Source organism: Schistocerca gregaria, chromosome 1, assembly GCF_023897955.1.
Source record: "Schistocerca gregaria isolate iqSchGreg1 chromosome 1, iqSchGreg1.2, whole genome shotgun sequence".
In the NCBI taxonomy this organism is placed as follows: domain Eukaryota; kingdom Metazoa; phylum Arthropoda; class Insecta; order Orthoptera; family Acrididae; genus Schistocerca; species Schistocerca gregaria.
The window spans coordinates 404913318-404935665 of record NC_064920.1 but is presented as its reverse complement, the minus strand read 5'-3'; the positions used below and the strand labels follow the sequence as shown (position 1 = coordinate 404935665).

General features: G+C 40.3%; 1 protein-coding gene across 1 annotated transcript in view; it reads left to right on the top strand.

Annotated features, from left to right (window-relative positions):
- LOC126349411 (sphingomyelin phosphodiesterase 4) overlaps positions 1–22348 on the top strand; it is a 169548-nt gene that overhangs the window by 32353 nt on the left and 114847 nt on the right. Inside the window, exons 5-6 of the mRNA XM_050002427.1 lie at positions 8949–9144; positions 20393–20505. Of these exons, the coding sequence (XP_049858384.1) occupies positions 8949–9144; positions 20393–20505 (309 nt within the window). The remainder of the gene's footprint in view (positions 1–8948; positions 9145–20392; positions 20506–22348) is intronic.

Genomic DNA, 22348 nt, shown 5'->3' with positions numbered 1-22348 from the left:
CCCCACCGCCCCCTCCCTCTCCCCACCGCCCCCTCCCTCTCCCCACCGCCCCCTCCCTCTCCCCACCGCCCCCTCCCTCTCCCCACCGCCCCCTCCCTCTCCCCACCGTCCCCCTCCCTCTCCCCACCGCCCCCCTCCCTCTCCCCACCGCCCCCCTCCCTCTCCCCACCGCCCCCCTCCCTCTCCCCACCGCCCCCCTCCCTCTCCCCACCGCCCCCCTCCCTCTCCCCACCGCCCCCCTCCCTCTCCCCACCGCCCCCCTCTCCTCACTCCCCCTCTCCTCACTCCCCCTCTCCTCACTCCCCCTCTCCTCACTCCCCCTCTCCTCACTCCCCCTCCCCTCACTCCCTCACCACTCCCTCCGGCTCTCCACCGTCCCCCTCCCCTCCCATCACGCCCCCACCACTCCCTCCGGCTCCCCACCGTCCCCCTCCCTTCACTCCCCCTCCCATCACGCCCCACCCCTCCCTACTCCACCCCTCCCCCTCTCCCCCTACCCTCCCTCCCCCTACCCTCTCTCCCCCTACCCTCTCTCCCCCTACCCTCCCTCCCCCTCTCCCCCTACCCTCCCTCCCCCTCTCCCCCTCCCCTCCCTCCCCCTCCCCTCCCTCCCCCTCTCCCCCTCAACTCACCCTCCCTCTTCCTCCCCATTTCCCCTCCCTACCCCCTCCTCCACTTTCACTTCCATAGGATAACACAGAAACCGTTATTATTTTATAGAATTTCATGATGCTCTCTTATTGTAGAGAATGGCCCAGTGTTTTGCTAACGGTACGACAGACAGCTTGAAATTTGTGTATTTTATTTTAAATATCAGAGTCAAAATCAAAACTTAGCACAGCATAAATAAAATATGTGACACAAGTGTTGTAAAACTGAATTATCCTAAATAGTTTTTGATCTGACTGGATGTTTTTCTCAGAATGTGATTATTTTTGTTTTTATTGCTACAAATTTTAAAGTTGTACTTCTTGGATGTTATGTTCCGCTGATATACTGATCTTTGGAGGTCATCTTCATTCTTTTGAATAATAATGATGTCATCAGCAAACAAAAATTCCTTCAGGTATTCATCATTTGTTATTTTAACTCCTTTACTTACTTTACATTTCCATCTGCGAAGAAAGAAGTCAGTCTAAATATTAAAAAGGATATTCCACACCTAGATCTAACACGTTGGTTCATAATTAATTCTTGTAATCTATTCCCACTTGTGTTTATTAAATATGTGTAGTTTTGGAATGATTTTTCACTACCTCTATAAGGTGACAAGAATATTCCACAGACAGACATAGGCTATCATGTCTTACACAGTCAAAAGCCTTCTCAAGGTCAATAGAGGCCACATGGGTTTATGAATTTAAGAAAATGAGTAAGGAGTACATGAATGTACTTCGGTTTGCTAATGAAATCATTGTTATTTGAAAGGATGAAGAGGCTCTTATAATTATTCACCCTTGATATATTATATAGATATTTATATGCCATATATATTAAAATATATATATAGCTTATGTCTGCCTGAATGTTTATTAGAGCAGCATCTAAGTATTTGAAGCAAATCTGTCAAGAAATTTTTGAGGTGTTGCTAACAGTGTTTACACACACACACACACACACACACACACACACACACACACTCACACACACACTCTCTCTCTCTCTCTCTCTGTCTGTTTGTCCTAAGTGGCACCGGGCACTTTTTCTCTGGTATTTGAGGAAGTGTCTGCAATTTTGCTGTTGCATTGTGTAACTGGAGTCAGCCCAAACAAATATTGCTTATCATGTCTTTCATCCAGACAGAAAGTGTCAGTTTGTTTCCTTTACAAACAAAATTATTTTTAAAGTGGAATTTTACGTACCTATTTGATAGTACATTCTCAGATTAGTCTAGTGTAATATTCATTTTATTGATATGTATTAATAGGGGTGGTAAAACATGATGAATAACCTGTAATCAAGCATTGACAGCTCCATCTTGGCCCATGCTGTCTGCTACCACCAAGCAGAAGCACTGCTGAGTTGCTCCTGGAGTACAGGTTATTCATTGTGTTTTAATGTCCCTGTTAATATATATCAATAAGACAAATATACTGTAATTTCCATCCATACATTAACACTTTTGTGTTGATCATGTTAACAGTTGCTCTAGCTTGGATGTTACCACACTAGTCTGATGAATTGTGAATCATTTGTTTGTAACTGCAAAATTGTCAGAAAATAAGGCAAACTGCAAAAACAATCCTGTAGGTTGCTTGCAGTTGCTAAGGCTTGCTGGTCAGCAGAGAAGCATTAATCACCTTCTTTGAGTCATGTAAAACACACACACACACACACACACACACACACACACACACACACACACACACACACACACAATTCAAAATGGCTTCATTCAGTTACATTAAAGGAGTCACATTAGACAGCCATGTAATTATAGCCACACGACTGAAGTTGCCTCAGCCACAGCATTGGAGTCACACTTTAAAGATGACTATATCTCATGGTAACTCACGTACTTATCCTCTGCAGTTATTTTGTGAACAGCATCAATGTTTTTATGAACAGCAACTAACTATTTAAGAATTTTTAACATTGTGCAGCCCTGTCAGCGACTGTGATAATTAAACATATAACAAATCAGCCTCAGTTGCAAATAGAAACCAATCTTTACCTAGGTTTCAGCCAAAATAATTTGGCCTTCTTCAGAAGCTATTGGCACTAAACTACTGCATGTCAAAATTTGGCCATATCAAGCATAAAACTATAGCACCATAGTAGCCAGTCATAAGCCTACATTACTTGCTGAAGAGAAACAACAGGCCTCACTGCGCGGACGAGGTGAACGAGAACACTATACATAGATTTGGAGCCCATAAGAAAGACTAGCTATTACTTGGCAAAATTATTCCTCAATTTTGAATACATTAGATTCGACTACAGAAAGTGGAGGCAGGCATCGGCGACTGAAAAGGCAACGTAACATCAGGGCCTGTGAAGCAAAGGTTGGAAACCTTCAAAACATTTCTTATTTCTCAATTGTAGCTGGTCATTAAGTAGGTTTTCTTTATCACGCAACAGGTGTTTATAAAGATTTGCAACTCCTCAAGGATGTCAAGCCTAGTGCCTTTAGCCTCGCAATGTAATAGCTCCGTGTTATTTAGGATTGGGAGCATGGGCCAATTGAAGAAGGTGCTCCGCAAAAGTCGAGCCATGCATGCCATCACCACTTTTCATGGGTAAACGTTCTTTATATCTAGTTGAGATGGCTCTCCCTGTCTGGCTGATGTAATAACTCGGGCAATCACTACAGGTGATTTTGTACACCTCAGAATGAGATAATTTGTCATTAGTATTCTTTAATCAGTGCACCAAGTTCTTTTTTGAGGCTGTTATTCATAGAATAAGCAATCTTAAAGACATTGCTCTTTAAGAGTCACCTTATTTTATAAGATGCTTTGCCTATGAAGGGAATAGAAATGAAGCTAGTGGAGTTATCCTCTGATGCGACATCTAGTGTAGATGAGGTCGCAGTTTTTTCACCTGTCTTCTTGTTAAAGAGCTGTCTCACGATTTCTGGTTTCTATCCATTATTATAGGTGATAACTTCTAGGGTTTGTAATTTGTTCTCCGTTGTGTCTGCTGAAAGGGGAAAGGTGAGCGCAGCTCTCGCAGCCTACCGACCTCGTCCGCACAGTGGGGCCAGCTTTTTCTCTTCAGCTAAGTACTGACTATTGTTGATCTGCTTGCAATTCATGACTTACAAAAGCACGAGCAAAACAAAATAATGCAAACTAATTTTAAAGTGTCTTTTCTAAATGCAACTGATTGCAAGAAACTGAATAGAGTAAATTGAGGCATTGATATTTAGTTAGGCCTATACACAAATCATTGAAACTAAGCTAACGAAAACCTTCCTGTTAAATTTAGTTTTTCTTTAATCACACACTGTAAAGAAACTACTCAGCTAATATTTGAGATGCCAGTATTTTAACAACAAATGGTAAATGTCGCTTGTCGTATCACTTGTAAAACTGCGAAAACAGGCTCTTGTAGCTTTCCCACTTTAATGGGAAGATAAAACCTCTGTGTTAAGATACCTCTTTACAGTGGAATGTTAACAGGCTTAGGCTTCATACGGAATTCAAACTTGTAACATTTAATACTTTCGTTTCTCTATTTACAAGAAACAAAAGTTTTAACTTATCTTACGTTTGTATGCCAAGGGATACAACCAGTACAGGAATGACTAAACGAGTGGACAGAAGGCTATATGTCTGATAGCCAGTTTTGTAGTTGGTGCATACCTTTTCTCACTGAGACACCCGCTAAACCCACTGGGCAGATCAGGTAATAGGATTGTGGAAAGGGCCAAGGGTTGAGGTCAGTTTCTGCTTATAATTGTCATTTATTGTAATTTAGCAACTCCTTCATGGCTGAAAGCCTCCAACAAGAAATCTTAACTATATAAAAATTCAATTAAGATAGCAATAAAACAATTCGAAAAACAACATAAGCAAAGTGCAATACAAATTGGCTGAGGACCACAATGAATTTCCAAAATTTTAGAATATATTACCATAGACCTTTAAAGGCAGAAGGCTAACAAGAAATCTTAAAAAAATCAAAATTCAATTAAGGCAGCAATAAAATAATTTAAAACTCAAAAGGCAACATATGCAGTGTGCAACATAAATGGCTGGGGTCTACAATCAAACTTCAAAATTTCAAAATATATTACCATAATCTTTAAAGGCAGAAGGGCACAGTGTTTAAGCTTGAAAGATAAATTTAAAAATTAATTTTGCAAAATTTTAAGAAATAATAATAACCATAAGCCTAAACTTTAAAATAGCTGACAACAGATAATTAAACACCGGTGGCACTCGGAAGGCCTCCAGGGAGGTCGATCTGCTCTCATTCACTTAGGTGAAACAGGTGTTGAGCCCAACTATATTTGATCCTTTGGAACCCAACCAGCGGGCAGCCATGGACCGACCTACACAACAACTTACTTCCCATCAATCAGTACATGAGAACTCAAATCGGCAATGTAACAAACATGATAATCCACAATGGAGTACGTATTAGCTGTCAAAATTACACACCAATGTTGGACAAACAACAGGTGAGGAAAGGACGCTGCCTGAAATTACGTTAGTGGCCAGGGCAGGTAACCAGAACACTAACGGCCATTAGGCAGGAAATTCCACTGGTACACTTGAATTTGAAACACTTAATTAACTCGCTTAAAAGAACACTGCCTGAATTTACGTCAGTGCTCAGGGCAACTAACCAGAACACTTACGGCCACAAGACAGAAAATTCCACTGGTGCACTCAAATCCTGGCTCAAGATCTGTGGCGGCAATGGTTAGGCAGGTCCCGACTACACTCCAGACGTGTTCCAACTGACTGGCAGTACCGAACTCACAACCCGAACTGTGACTAACTCACTCACAACAGACAACAAGTGGGAAGTAATAGCAGTCGAGCAAAGATACTGCGAGAAGGGATATATCAACACGCGCTGCTAGCGCCGCTCATGATCAAGCAAAGCAGCAACTCATTAACAGTAGTAATTTAAATTAACATGGTGAGGTGGAAGTACGTTAAAAATAGGGTGTAAAATACATCATGGCCGGCACATGAGCCCCACACGGCTCACTAACTCTCTCGTTTTCTACCTCTGTCATTACAACAATGCAGGTGCAATAGTATGTTTCCTCTATTTGACCCCTCATAAAAAATGGGTGCAGATGCTCTCGACAACCTCATTATACTGCTCTCACAACATTATTTGAGAATGTGGATTTAGATACATACCATCAATGACAGATCTATGCTATTACGAGTCCCAGAGCAATTGAGAACCTCTTGTTAACAAGAGACTCCAGCATCTATTGAATATGTAACATAGCATTCACTTTGGTACTGTTACTGGATTGGACTCTATTGACAGCTGCCATTTTTCTCTTGCACACACTGTTCAGTGGGAAGTAGTTGGCGATTTGCACTCCTGTGACCACTTCATAATCTGGATACATCTGTTAGGTAGGGCTGCGCTTAAAACAAAGCTGCACAAAAGGGTACTCATAAAAACAAACTGGAAGCCTTATTAGCTGTCTAGCTGTCTTTGTAGGAATGTGGCCCAGGATTTGTTGAAACACTTCACCAGCATGATCCACCATGTCATTAATGCATGCATCCACAATCTGCCACAGATTTTTCAAATATTGAGTTTCCTGTGAGTGGATGGAAATGATTTGTGGGTATCTATAAAATCTGAGTTTATAGGTGCAGACATCTTCAAATACTATCACATATGTAGCTTTAGACTGAGGACAGTCTACAATTCTGTATTCTTTGACTGGTTCCTCTCGGAATCTTAAGCAACATGCTAGAGTCTGTTATGTTAAACTTGTAAATAAATGACTGTTTTAAGTGTGTATTACAAATACTCAGAAATCTGGTATGTAAATAGTGGCGCTATTATTTTTAAGCGCTGCAATTTTTTTAATGGTTGTAAATGATTTATCATGTAAAGAAACAATGCAGTAAACATTATTGTGATTTTGTTGCACTTTTTTTTCAGCACTACCTTCCCCCTCTCCCCGCCCCACCCCTACCCCCACCAGGTCAGTACATTTTGTAACAATCTTTATCTACTTCCAGTCCTTTAATTTTTTCATGGCTTTTTTTTTAAGAAAAAAAAACCCCTCTGCTGAATGTTTGGGTTTTGATCTATGAAAATTTCTCATGAAAGACATATATTAAAGAGTTTGCCCAGTAATTTTTGTTTTTGAAAAACTGTAAGAGAGAAAAATGTACCCCTCTAGGCATCGAAGTCTGCTTTTACATGGAATACGTATTCTGGAATATATTCCATTATATGATTGAAAATAAATATTTGTCTCATCAGTAATGAACTTAGAATATTAATAATATTTCATCGCCAGAGTTTCATTCTTTGTTAATACTTTTTTCGTAGAATATTGCGAAGTACCCATTTCTCTCCCAAAGTGCTTTTACGTTGACTGCCTCAATATATGAATGCGTGGTGCCTGTTCCTTTGGACATGTACAAAAGATCAGATACCACACATTCGTATTATTGACACACCTAGCTGGGCAATGGATCCACCTTCTTCAGTGCAGATGCACAGATACGTCTGACCTCTTGTGGGAATCTCGGAGTAGTGAACTTGGAGGAAATGAACAGTGACTGCAGTTAGGTGGAGTTTTAAAGGAGTGTGGAATGGCCATGCGATCGCGATAATGCTGTGTCTCGGATGACGCTGTGGTTAACACATCTGCATGGTAAGCAGGAGACCCCAGGTTCGAATTCCAGTCTGGTTGTCACCCAATTATCGATTATAAGCAATGGTTGACCTAGTTTATACTTGAATGGGTGACCACCTGGAAAAACTGGTGCCATTGCCTCAGGGACACAGAAGTAGCCAAAGTGACATTAATTTGAAAGACTTCTACCAAGACATGGTACCATATGACTGTTACGTGACACTATGCTTCCAATCACTTTAAATCATGCTGTTGAGATTAGATCTACTGTTTAGGTTCTTCATATTAAATGCTCATATGTTTGTGTCAGGGACTTTCAGCCTTATTGGATATCCCATTTGGCATTTATAAGCCTAACAGCTCATCTTCTGTCTCCTGGTTGGCTGCCTCCTCGTCAAACTCACATATAATCTAATTAAAGGGAACATTCTTATCTTTCTAGCAATTTGTTTATCTTGGAAAAACTTTGTTTTACACATCAACCGCTGAACCAACAGAACTAAAAAAAGGCACCATAATACTTTAAGATCGCAAGACACTGTCGTCATAGCACCATTTGGTGGAAAGGGGGGAGATAAAGTGAGCTAAGCAATAACAACAAACATCCAATCGAACTAAGTATGTCCATCTCTGATCTTTACAGGAGTAAATTTAAAACGTTGCAAGCAAGCATATTACTTTGATATGTCAGTTCAAGTAGTGGTTGTCACACTGATCATTGTGCAAGGCGCATTTACATAGGAGAATGTGTGTTATTGTTAGACAATTTAGTAATGACTGTATTCAGGGTGAGGGATGTATAGCAATTGCAATGTCTCACTCACAGTTGATTAAATGCACCAAAAAAATTATGTTCAACAGAGTGTGAAAAATGCAAAACACACCTAGAATAAGGAACAGCGCAATGAGACAGCAATTTTTTAGTGAGACACTGGCTTCTTAAAGTTCGAAAAGTAGAAATGAATTTTTTATGAGCCATGGGGTGATTTCTAGAATGCAGTATTCCCCTTTCCATGTTCAGCCATCCCATTCTGAAATGCTATCTGAAGAAATATGCTTAAAGTCTGTTTCCACTGAGAATGCTTCAAGAAAGTTCAGCCACTATATGGAGAAAGTCACAAATCAGATGAGTAGTAGTCAATAATCCAGTATATTTTGTTCTAGATGAAACCACTGGCAGGCAAACCAGACTTGTATTGAAGATTTTAGTGGAGAGCAAGTGGTATCCAAGGTTTTGTTTACCAGCTTTCTTGGGAAAACTGACAATGCTGCTCTGATGCCAAGTTTCAGCAATGCATGTTTTGTGTTATTGACTGATGAAATAAAATATGATTATAGCTAGTGGGTAGTGTTAACAAGTCAACTTCTTACATGTTACCGTTATTTTCTAATTTTAAGTTTGTTTTCTTTGACTCGAAAAACACGACCTGCATTATGCAAATCAGCAAAACGTATAAAAAGAAAAAGTCTTTAGTCATGAATAAAATTCTTATAAAAAGTTATTTGTGTTGAATGAAGTTTAAAAGAAAGTTTGTAGTTACTGTAGTAAATTATACAAACTGAAAGCACCTTGAACTTAATGAAACATGTCAGCACAGTGTGGAAACTCTTAAGTCTTTCTAATATGAATACTGATTTTCTCTTGCAGACCAGCCGATGTTCCAACCATATTTCGTCAGTCTGTGCTGAATCAGACAAACACGCCAACATCATTACATACATCAAGCGTCATTCAGCAAAATGACCCTGTTGATATATGGAGAAGTGAGACAGTAGTCCAAATCTTTGTTGATATTTGGCTTTCTGTTGGACAGACAGACTCGCTGCAAATCAGTCCCATTAGGGTAAGAAATGCATGTTTTCTGGTACAATATTAATTTTTGTTAAAATACACAGGCCAGCATAACTTAATTTTTTTTTTAATTTTCTTTTTTAATACTGTGATAGCTGATCTTTATAGATTTTTATGAGCTGAATCCAAATCTAGCCTTAGTTTTTTTGTATCACCAATAGTTTTCAAGCAATATGCTTTTTATTATATTATTTTTATTATATTATTATAAAATCCTCTGCTGTATGGTAAACAGGGAAATTAGTGAAACGCTTTGTTACAACATAAGCATGGTTTGTGTTTACAGTAAGCTACTTAAAACAACTATATGTGTTAATTGAGGTTTCACTTGTCAGCTGGAATCGGTTTGTATTTTCTTTCTCTTTTTTATTTGAAGCTTCTTGTGTAGCTTTTTCTACGATGAGTCGCTTGCTGGACTTCTCGGTGAAGTGACCAACAGTAGCCCTCATCATGTTGGTGTTCCAGCGGTCTTGGTGGCGTTTTTCTGTCACTTTAATGTCCTAGTGAAAACTCTCTCCTTGCTCCTCACTATCACTGTTCAAGCAATGAACTTTTAAGTCTCATTAAACATCCTAAAGTTTTAAACTTCTTTAATATTGTACTATAATAGAAACATATTCTGGTTTTTTTTTTTAATGTTCTAAGAACTTTGTAACAACTTGCTTGAATGATACTCATGCTTCTTTCTGCACCAGTTTTGATCCCTAGCCCTATTGTCCCATTAACACAAGAAACACGGAAATTTGGTAAAGCCACCTTGCTGACCAAGGAGCATACACGTTACTTTCAGATCGCCACATATCATCCAACCATGAGCTGAATAGCCTATTTTATGTAGCACTGTTTCTAGGTTTTCATAGCTTTCTTTCATATGTACAGAATGACCAACAGGTATATATGCATACATGTTACCATTTTGTAATAAAATAGCCTTTAAACTAATTTTGGGTGAATCAATAAACAGCCTCCAGTCTTCCTCTTTGTATTCAACACCAAAATCATTCATCAAACAGGGAATGTCTGAGCAGTACACTAAATCACCTTCTTCTTGAAAAACCTTGGGAAATTGCTTCTCTCTCTCTCTCTCTCTCTCTCTCTCTCTCTCTCTCTCTCTCTTTCTCTCTCTACATGTATATGCTGGTCCAACTGTCAATAAGTTCTTTTCTTTTGATCTTGAGCCAAACAATTCAGCTTTTTCTTTCATTATGCCTGGATCCCTAACCAAATCGTTAAGCTCAGTCTGAGTAAACAATTTGGGCTCTAGACTTTCTGTATTACAGTGGAATTCATCGTCTGGTTCATCTAAATCAGATTGTACATCAGAAAATACTTCTTTTGGAATAGAATTTAAATCATCTGGTGGTTCAGAAACTGGCAAATCTACACCATGCTCTACTGGTTGGATGGCAGATGGAAGGTTGGGGTAGCTTATTACCTTCTTGTTTTTCGAATTATTACCAGTAATATCAACGCTGCAAAACTAGAAATCATCTGATTGATTTCTTGGCTCCCTCCATATCATAGGAACAAATCTAAAGGCTTTTTTTCTCCTTTTTGGACCATTTTCTCAGATATTCAACATACACATAACATGCCTTATGTGGCACCCAAGATTTATCTTGATCACCAAATTTAGATCCAAAGTATGATACATAAACCTTTTTCACAAAGTCTGTAATGTTTCTTTGTTGTTTTTTAATCACAAATTCCCCACAAATATAACAAAAACTGTCAGTAGAGTTTTAACAACCATGGTTAGACATTGTACTGAGCACATGTACAGGAAACGGAAAAGTGAGGTTAGGTTGACAGTAAACAAAACACCATCTGTTAACATAAAAATATAATTAATCTTTCTTTGCCAACAAATGTTTTTCAGCAGTACTACCAATGTCATCTGCATTCATTACACCTACTTTTTAAAAAAGTTTTTCCACCGTTGGCCTGTGTTAGTGTATAACAAACCCTATACAGAATGCATGAACAAGAACATAACATTCTTCGGCAGCAGTGATGGCATTTCTCTTAGAAGAGAGATGAAACACATTATCTTTGGATATCAGCTGTTGAATTTGGGAAAATTAGTCACAGGACTTTTGATATCTAGTCTCTCAAACATTTGTACACTATTGTAAGGGTTGAGGTAATTTGGAACATTACACAATGGGGACACTGGGATTGGTTGTATTTGTATGGTTTGGGCAGTGGTAGAAGTTTTGCCCTTGCAGATCTCCCATTCAGACCCTATGTAAACTGTAGTCGCTACTAAATCACAAAGTGTCTCAGATCCAAATCTCTCTGTGCTCTGGAACAACTGTTCTTCTAAAAGGAGTACCATATTTTACTGACTTTAAGATGCACTTTTTTCTTCAAAAAATTGCCCACCTGGAATTAATATAACAACATCCAGTGCTTGATTTAAAATTATGGCCATATAGTTGATGCTGCAGGAAGTTTTTCTCTATCTGCCAGCACTGGATTCAACTAGCAGTAGTAGTGCACCAAGGCAATGAACATGAGTTGTGGGGATTCACAAGTTTGCTAACACTCGTCTCCCTCCTGCTCCGCCATCACAAACTTAGAACACTGCGTAGCCCGTGATATGTCATTGTTGTCTGCAGTGCCAGGGAACATGAATTGAAAGTGATTTTTGTTATCAGTAACAGTGTATACTTTTGTTAGTAGGTAGTTTTGTAATGGAAAAAAGTAAAAGGTTTATATATGATGTGGACTATAAATTGAAAGTAATAGCATAAGCAGAAAAACATGAAAACAGAGCAGCTGAGCATCATTTGCGCCCCCACTAACAGATAAATCCTTCACAGTTGGCAGGCTAGTAAGGAAGAACAGAAAAATTGAGGAAGACTAAATGTGCAAATAGAGGACTGAATGCAAAATGGCCAAATCCAGAAGGCAAAATGGCCAATTCAAGGACACCGTCAAAATGGCATTGAAATTAATACAAAAATGATTCGAATACACAATCGTAAGCTAGCACTACAGTGGAACTGAACAAACTTTAAGGGTGGAGTTGGCCTGCGCTACATGTTTGTGAAGCATCATGGACTTTGCAAGCGAACTGAAACTAAAATATTGCAGAAAATGTCACAAGAGTATGAAGAGAAAATATTACTTTTCCATCACTTTGTTATTCAACATTGAAAGCAAGCCAGTGTGAAACTAAGCCAAATAGCGAATGTGGATGAAACTCCTTTGACATTGGATGTGCCGAGATAACAGCTGTTGCCATGAAAGTGCTAAAACTGTAACTATAAAAAAAGTTGGACATGAAAAAAATGCTCTATATTGTTGTCCTTTCATGTTGTGATGATGGTACTAATCTTAATCCAATGATCCTTTTCAAGTGCTTTATGTCTTGATAAATAGAACATTTAAAGTATATATGAGAGAGGAATGGAACAAATGGATGATAGATCAAACCCAACATGAATTCATGTAGAAGGAAGCTTTAACATGACCTACACTCAAACAAGTGTGTCAGTGGATAAAACAGTCATGGTCTAGAGTAAGAGAAGATGTTATTGTTAAATCTTTCAAGAAGTGCAGCATAAATAACGCTCTCGATCAGTGAACACCATCTTAGATATGAAGAGGAATAATAATAATAAGGAAGTTCAGGTGACGATTTTTCAGGGATTTTAAAGATCTGTTCGATTATATAAACTAAGAATTTTTTAAGTCTGTCTTTGCAACGTAGTGACAAAAATTGTAAATTATATTGTTTGAAAATTAAAGTGCATCTTATAGTTCACAGAATACGGTAATCCTCAGTCCCCACCCAATAAAAGATATCTTTTAAATCATGGATCAGTTGAAAGCTACTACTTAGCCATCCATTTCAATCTGTAAATGACAGATGGAACATAAGATCTTGCCAGGAAAAATTCTGACCCCAAATGGTAAAAGATCATCCTCGTCTTCTCAAAACCCATCATCTGCAGACATTCTAAGAGTTTGTAACATCCAGCGGCACAACCCAGTCCTTCCTGAAAATGCTTTTAAAACTTCAAACCTAGTTATAGTTGAGACCTGTGCCCTGCCTGATCTGACAGCACACAGCTCAGTAATATTTATAATTGGTGGAAGTTCCACTGCTATGATTCTCGCACTTACTGAAGCAGATCTCCACCACAGTAGATCCCTACTCGTTGTTTCCACAATGCAACACAATTGTCAAAACACAATTTAGAACAACAGGAACAAACAAGGTAGATATATATATATATATATAACAATAATTTTTCAAATGCCTGATATTATGATAAAGCACAGACAGGCTTATTTTCAACAAAATGTAATTATGCACTGAAATATGAAAATGAAGCTAAATATTGAAACTTTGAGAATCCTTTTACAAACATATTTGAAACACACACAAAATATTGTTTGTAAGATTGTTATAGCTAAAAATACCTGTTTCAGTAGTTGATTGCCATGTGACAGACCCAGATTTTATTCCGGTACTGCCAGCGATTTTTCCTTCATGTGAGCAGCATTAAAGCATGCACTCAGCATAGTGAGGCCAATGGAGGAGCTACTTCATTGTTTCATAGTGGTTCCAAGATCAAGAAACCTGGCAGTGACTGGAGAGCAGTGTGCTGACCACATGTCCCTTCGCACTACATCTGACGACAACACTGGCAGAGGATGTCATGGTGATCGGTTGGGCCCGATTAGTATGCCTCGGGCCAGATTGTGGAATTGTACCGTTTTGCATCATACAAGGAAATGGAACTGAAATTATTTCTTTGATGAAAAGTATTAACAAAAAAACATTTTGGTTGTTAATAGTTTTTTTCTGTTTTATGAATCAGTCAGTCAGCAGCTGCTGGCGAAGACATAGCATCAGTAGGGAAGTAACTGATTTTGTGACATTGTACAATTTCCTAACCAGGAGTGAATTATTTAGTCTCCGCTGTGAGCTTCTGTAGTTCACTTCTTGAATCTCTCATATTGATCCAATTTATTTGGCACAGTCCTTTCATTTTTTGTCAGTGCCTACAGAATTCTGCAGCATGTATTGATAGTCCTTTATTTATCTGTGTAGTTTAGCATGATCTTTGGTAGGGATAGGGGCTGTAATTGCTGTGTGCAGATGGTAGCCAAGTTGGTGACAATTTTCTCTCAATTTCAGGCTGGGAATCACTGTTGTGGATCAGAATCACTGTTGTGAACTGGTCATGGGGATCCAATGGATGTACAGCACCACCCATGAGTCCACAGATTGGTCCACCAGTGCCCTGCCCAGTTACTGCTTGCATTGAAGATGATCCCTCTCCTGTGGTTGAATGAGAGGTCACCTCGGAGCATGACAAATGGTGAAAGACTTGTAGGCGCCCAAATGTGTAAGGCCTCCCCGGTTAGTCAGACGGTGCTGTCTGTTCCCATCCAGATGCAGTCACTTGTCCTATTTCAGAGGAAACCTCTCAGCCTGCAAGATCCAGGCAATTGCAGAGGATGGGTTTATTTTTAGCTGGGAGCACCAGTGTTAGGTGCAATATGGCCCTCTTTTGGGACATGGCTGCTAAGGAGGAGAAGAATGCCAGTGTCCACTTCGTGTGCTAGCAGAGTCATTGGATGTGGAACGAATTCTTCTGGATGCCATGAAGAGCACAGGGTGCAGCCAACTGCAGGTGGTGGCTCATGGTGGTACCAATGAAGTGTGTTGCTTTGGATTGGAAGAGATTCTCTCTGGTTTGTAGCAGCTACCAGAAGTGGTAAAGGCTACCAGCCTTGCTTGCAAGATGAAAGCAGAGCTCACGATTTGCAGCATAGTTGACAGGACCGTTTGGGAATCTCTGGTATAGAACTGAGTGGAAAATCTGAATCAAAGGCTCAGATGGTTATGTGACTGCATGGGCTGCACATTCTTCAACTTTCACTATATGGCATTATTGTTTCTGGTTCCGCCAATATGTTGGGAGTCAGTTGCACGCAGGAGGCGGCTACATGGATAGCAGAGACTGTGTGGTGTGGGCTGGGTGGTCTTTAGGTTAGTGGATCTCGGGGAAATACAAAAAGGGTGTAGGTTGAACACAGGAAGAAGATAGATCTAGGACTAACCACTGGTATAATGGTTGTAAATTGCCATTGCTATGTTGGGAAAGTACCAGAACTCAGGTCGCTAATAGAAAGCGCTGATACTCAAATCGTTATAGACACTGAAAGTTGGCTAAAGCCAGAGATAAGTTAAGCAAAAATTTTTGTGAAGGAGCTGATAGATAATTGGGTCCTTTTACTGATCTCCGAACTCAGATGATACAATTGCTGGAAGCTTCAAACAAAACTTGAGTCTAATTTCAAACATTTATCTGACTTGTAAAATTATAGGTGGTGGTGACGACTTAAATTTACTCTTGATATGTTGGAAAAGCTATGTGTTTAAATGGACAGGTACACACAAAATATCATCCGAAATTGTGGTAAAAGCATTCTCTGAAAATTATTTCGAGCAGTTACTTCATGAGCCCACATGAATGGTAAATGGTTGTGAAAACACATTTGACGTCTCGGCAACAAATAATCCTGAGCTAATACTGAGAATCAAAATTGGTAGGGATTAATGAACACAGAGTTGTCATAGCGGACTGAATATTATAACTTTCAAATCCTCCAAACATAAATGAGAAAGCACATACAAATTTGCTTCACGCTTTCCTGTGAGAGACAGTCTCCACACCTTCCAAATAGCAATGTAAGTATTGACCAGATGTGGCTTGAATTCATAGAAATAGTATCAACAGCAATTGAGAAATACATACCAAATAAATTAACAAACAATGGAGCTGATTCCCCATGATACACGCAACAGGCCAGAACACTTGCAGAAACAATGAAAAAAGCATGCCAAATTTAAACAAACTAAGAATTCCCAAGATTGGCGATCTTTTACAGAAGCTCAAAAATTAGTGTGGACTTCAATGTGAGATGCTTATAATAGTTTCCACAGTGAAAACTTGTCTCAAAACCTGGTACAAAATTCAGAGAGATTCTGTAGTATGCTTGTGGCAGAACACAATTAATTCCTTCTCTGCACATTAGCAATGGAAATACTATTGATGAGAATGCTCTAAAGCAGAGGTACTGAACACAGCCTTCTGAAATTCCTTCACCAAAGAAGATGAAGTAAATGTCCCAGAATTCGAATTGACAACATCTGCCAACATGAGTAACTTAGAAGTAGATATCCTTAGAGTAGTGATGCGGCTTAAATCATTTAATAAAAGCATGTCTTCCAGTCCAAGCTGTATACCAATTAGGTTCCTTTCAGAGTATGCTTCCCAAAGGCTAGAAAGTTGTACAGCTCACACCAAAATTAAAGAAAGGCTATGGGAGTAATCTGCTAAATAACAGGCCCATTTTATTGATGTTGATATGCAGCAGGATTTTGCAACATACATTATCTTCGAACATTATGAATTACCTCAAAGAGATGGATCCCATTGACAGTCGACACAGATTTAGAAAACATCATTCTTGTGAAACACAGCTAGCTCTTTACCACACATAATGTTGAGTGCTATCAGTAATGGATTTCAAATTGATTCCATATTTCTAGATTTACAGAAGGCTTTAGACACCATACCACACAAGCTACTTGTATTCAAATTTGTGTGCTTATGGAATATTGTCTCAGTTATGGACTGGATTCATTATTTTCTGTCTGAGAGGCCACAGTTCGTAGCTATTGACAGAAAGTCATTGAGTGAAACAGAAATGAGTTCTGGTCTTCCCCAGGGTAGCGTTATAGGCCCTCTGCTGTTCCTTATCTATATAAATGATGTAGGAGACAATCTGAGCAGCAGTCTTACGTTGTTCGCAGATGATGCTGTCATTTATCATCTAGTTAAATCATCAAAAGATCAAAACAAATTACAAAATGACCCATAAAAGATATCTGTATGGAGCAAAAATTGGCCTCAAATAATGAAAAGTGTGAGGTCATCCACATGAATGCTACAAGGAATCTTAAATTTCTGTTACATGATAAATGAATCAAATGCGAAGGCCATAAATTCAACTAAATACCTATGAATTACAATTACGAACAATGTAAATTGGAAAAAACACAGAAAACGTGCGGAAGATGAGCCAAAGACTGTGTTTTCTTGAGAGAAACCTTAGAAGACACAACAGATCTACTAAAGGACTGCCTACTCTATGCTTGTCTGTCGTCTTTTGGACTATTATTGCATGGTGTGGGATCCTTTCCAGATAGGGTTAACAGAGTACATCAACAGAGTTCAAAAAGGCCAGTACATTTTGTATTACTGAGGGGTATGGGAGAGAGTCACGGATATGATACAGGATTTGGGGTGAACATCATTAAAACAAAGGCATTTCTCGTTGCGGTGAGATCTTCTCACAAAATTTCTATCACCAATTTCTCCTCTGATTGTGAAAATATTTTGTTGGTGCCAACCTACATCCGGAGAAATGATGATCGTAATAATAAAATAAGGGAAATCGGTGTTCAAACAGAAAGATATAAGGGTTCATTTTCCGTGCGTGCTGTTCGAGAGTGGAATAATAGTGTGTCATCGAAATGAGACCTCTGCCAACACGTAAGTGTGATTTGCAGTGTGCCCGTGTAGACGTAGACATGAACATAGACATAGATGAATGTGCAGTCATGTCCATGAATTAGCTTCTGTATCAGTGACCCCCCCCCCTCCCATATCCCTTTTCTGCATCAAACAATAGAAACATATTAATCCACATAATTAGTAGTCCTCAACTACAGAACCCAATACTATCGTTCTTGTGGACTTACACATAACTGTGGCATACCTCAGTAGTGAAATAAACTACATGGTCTTCTTTAGCAATGAAATTCTGTTGAAATTTGTAACTGGCCGTATGTTAGAGCAGTTTACTAGAAAGTCATGGTTGCTTCAAAAACCAGATTTTGTTATTTATTGATAGAGTTGATGTATTCTGAAGTCTACAGGAGGGCATCTATGAATAGGAGATTGGTGCTGGGAAAGGTGGCATAAAATTCAGAAAATCATCATAAGAATATGATTATGCTATCAGTCAAAGGCTTGTCAGGAAAAGTAACTGTTCAAAACTACCAGTACCCATCAGATGAAGACGTCATTGTTTTGGCTACAGGCAATTTTTCCGGAATCCCAGAAGGTGCTCCTTGAATTAATCAACACTACTACTGACGTAAGGTAGAAGCATACTAATTTTCATGTCTGTCCCCCTTATTTTTTTGCGTTTCCATCGTGACAAATGAATGGCTATTTCAAATTTGTGTGCTCACTGAGGTTTGAAATTCCTGGTTTAGTTGGGGACCAAGATGATGGTGGTGGTATGGTGGGGGTGGTATCCCTGTGTGCTACTTTCTGGATTCTTTAAACACTGATATATTTTACAGGGACAACAGTTAGCTAGTGATGGTTGGGAGCATAAAATACTAGGTGGGTATAACTACTCTCCTGGAAATGGAAAAAAGAACACATTGACAACGGTGTGTCAGACCCACCATACTTGCTCCGGACACTGCGAGAGGGCTGTACAAGCAATGATCACACGCACGGCACAGCGGACACATCTGGCCGTCGAATGGCGCTAGCTGCGCAGCATTTGTGCACCGCCGCCGTCACTGTCAGCCAGTTTGCCGTGGCATACGGAGCTCCATCTCAGTCTTTAACACTGGTAGCATGCCGCGACAGCGTGGACGTGAACCGTATTTGCAGTTGACGGACTTTGAGCGGGGGCGTATAGTGGGCATGCGGGAGGCTGGGTGGACGTACCGCCGAATTGCTCAACACGTGGGGCGTGAGGTCTCCACAGTACAACGATGTTGTCGCCAGTGGTCGGCGGAAGGTGCACATGCCCGTCAACCTGGGACCGGACCGCAGCGACGCACGGATGCACGCCAAGACCGTAGGATCCTACACAGTGCCGTAGGGGACCGCACTGCCACTTCCCAGCAAATTAGGGACACTGTTGCTCCTGGGGTATCGGCGAGGACCATTCGCAACCGTCTCCATGAAGCTGGGCTACGGTCCCGCACACCGTTAGGCCGTCTTCCGCTCACGCCCCAACATCATGCAGCCCGCCTCCAGTGGTGTCGCGACAGGCGTGAATGGAGGGACGAATGGAGAGTCGCTTCTGCCTTGGTGCCAATGATGGTCGTATGCATGTTTGGCGCCGTGCAGGTGAGCACCACAATCAGGACTGCATACGACCGAGGCACACAGGGCCAACACCCGGCATCATGGTGTGGGGAGCGATCTCCTACACTGGCCGTACACCTCTGGTGATCGTCAAGGGGACACTGAATAGTGCACGGTACATCCAAACCGTCATCGAACCCATCGTTCTACCATTCCTAGACCGGCAAAGGAACTTGCTGTTCCAACAGGACAATGCACATCCACATGTATCCCGTGCCAACCAACGGATCTGTCCCACATTGAGCATGTTTGGGACTGGATGAAGAGTCGTCTCACGCGGTCTGCACGTCCAGCACGAACGCTGGTCCAACTGAGGCAGTAGGTGGAAATGGCATGGCAAGCCGTTCCACAGGACTACATCCAGCATCTCTACGATCGTCTCCATGGGAGAATAGAGCAGCCTGCATTGCTGCGAAAGGTGGATATACACAGTACTAGTGCCGACATTGTGCATGCTCTGTTGTCCGTTTCTATGTGCCTGTGGTTCTGTCAGTGTGATCATGTGATGTATCTGACCCCAGGAATGTGTCAATAAAGTTTCCCCTTCCTGGGACAATGAATTCACGGTGTTCTTATTTCAATTTCCAGGAGTGTAGTTTGTTGTTTATATGTTGGGTGCATGTGATACAGCAGTCCTTCAACAGTTAGTGTCATGAACCAAAGAATAATGAATGAATGAATGAATGAATGAATGTTTCTAACCTTTTTATGTTCTGCTTCATCTTATTTTGAGGCTCATATTTCGTGGCAAGACACATTAGCTTAATAAAACTCCAGCTTTGGTGAAGCTCTCTTCAAACTATACCTTTAGCTCTTAAATTATTGCCTAATGACCTGTGACAGTGTTTAAATACATGTTGAATGTCCTTTGCTCCATGTGTTTGCAATAACAATATCAAGGAAATTATTAGAGTTCATGTGTCATGTAAAATATTAAGTCTCCACACAAAGTGGCATCTTAGATATCTCATCTAAAGAGTTGTTTTCGTTTATTGAGTATCAAATGACATGGGCTTTTTGCATTTGTTATAGGAGCGAGGACTTGCCTTGGATCACATTCGAGTTGTTAGGAGTATGATAAAACACTTCCATTATTTTGCTAATAGCCTTACTGCTGACATGTCAACCATGGATGAATTGAAAAGGTACTGTGTTGTATTTTTTGTCTCTATTATGTTCATTAATAAATGTATTTTCTTCATTTTGGAAACAGGTGGTCACCAAGCTTTCATGGAATACTTGGAATTCATATTGTATGCAAAGTTAGTGGTTGAAAGGGTCACAGCAACCATTTGGTAATATTGGACTTCGTCAGAGCTATAGTTGTTGAGTTAAATAGAGCATTATTGATTCTTGCAAATCATTATCACAGAACTGTTTTAACATGAATTCTTGGAATTCATTACTTCCAACATGACTTTACCATCATACATTGCTTATCTCCAGTATTCTCCTAATGTAACCAATGCCAGATTATAGTTTTTCTTTCCCTCAAAGCTGTTGCTTTCCTTGTTACCTTAATGCTTGCTGCATCCATTGCATTAAATAAGCAACACGTGTCCTCTGGGACATGGCAAATGATGCACATATTGAGAACTCTTGAGCACTTATGGCTGGATTTGATGAACCTGAGTTCCTGCACGGACAGCTGGTCAACACCACAAGTCCTCTGTAACCATACACTCTGGGCAACCACATTTTTACACAATGTTAGGGTATTCTGTGCACTTTAAGTGGGCTTTTCACTTAACCCCACTCATTGCGAAGGTAGTACAAAAGTATATAAAAGAAAACAACTCTCAGAGTAATCATACAAGTGCTGATAACATTGGATGAGTGCTGATCCAATACAGTCATTAACTGGCAGTCTTAGTCACACCTACCACACAGTAGGCTTGGTGCTCAATCTCTGCCTGAGTAGGTATATATTTCTCTGGCTGATCATGAGACTGAGATGCTTTGTTTGAAATCTTCTAAGAACTGATGATGAAATGTGGCACAGACATAGAAGAAAAGAGAGAGAAAAAAGTCTGAAAGCTGTGGGAATTTGTCCTGATCTACCAATGTCCACAATTACAGAGGTGGGCCCAAGGCATATAGATCTATGTGAAAGCATCTTGGCTGTGCTTACTAGGATCTAGGTAAGGTGGTACTGTGGGAGGTGGAATGTCCTCACAAACCCTCTTGTGTCGATGAAGTGTTTCTCAAACTATTATAACTCAGTTTTGGAAAACAAATGGTGGTGCATTGTGTTACTAAAAGTAAAGGTTGACTACAATGTGCTGTATGTAAATAATCATAAGCAGGATTGTACAGTAGGTTCCAGTATCATTCATGTATGATAGCTGGTGACAGATGTTTCAGGAATCCAGTTACATATATTGTAAACATTATTCGTATGATAATACCTCCACCAAGTTCCTGAAAGTTCCCCTATTGACAATTAGATGAAACTTCCTGGCAGATTAAAACTGTGTGCCCGACCGAGACTCGAACTCGGGACCTTTGCCTTTTGCGGGCAAGTGCTCTACCATCTGAGCTACCGAAGCACGACTCACGCCCGGTACTCACAGCTTTACTTCTGCCAGTATCCGTCTCCTACCTTCCAAACTTTACAGAAGCACTCCTGCGAACCTTGCAGAACTAGCACTCCTGAAAGAAAGGATATTGCGGAGACATGGCTTAGCCACAGCCTGGGGGATGTTTCCAGAATGAGATTTTCACTCTGCAGCGGAGTGTGCGCTGATATGAAACTTCCTGGCAGATTAAAACTGTGTGCCCGACCGAGACTCGAACTCGGGACCTTTGCCTTTCGCGGGCAAGTGCTCTACCATCTGAGCTACCGAAGCACGACTCACGCCCGGTACTCACAGCTTTACTTCTGCCAGTATCCGTCTCCTACCTTCCAAACTTTACAGAAGCTCTCCTGCGAACCTTGCAGAACTAGCACTCCTGAAAGAAAGGATATTGCAGAGACATGGCTTAGCC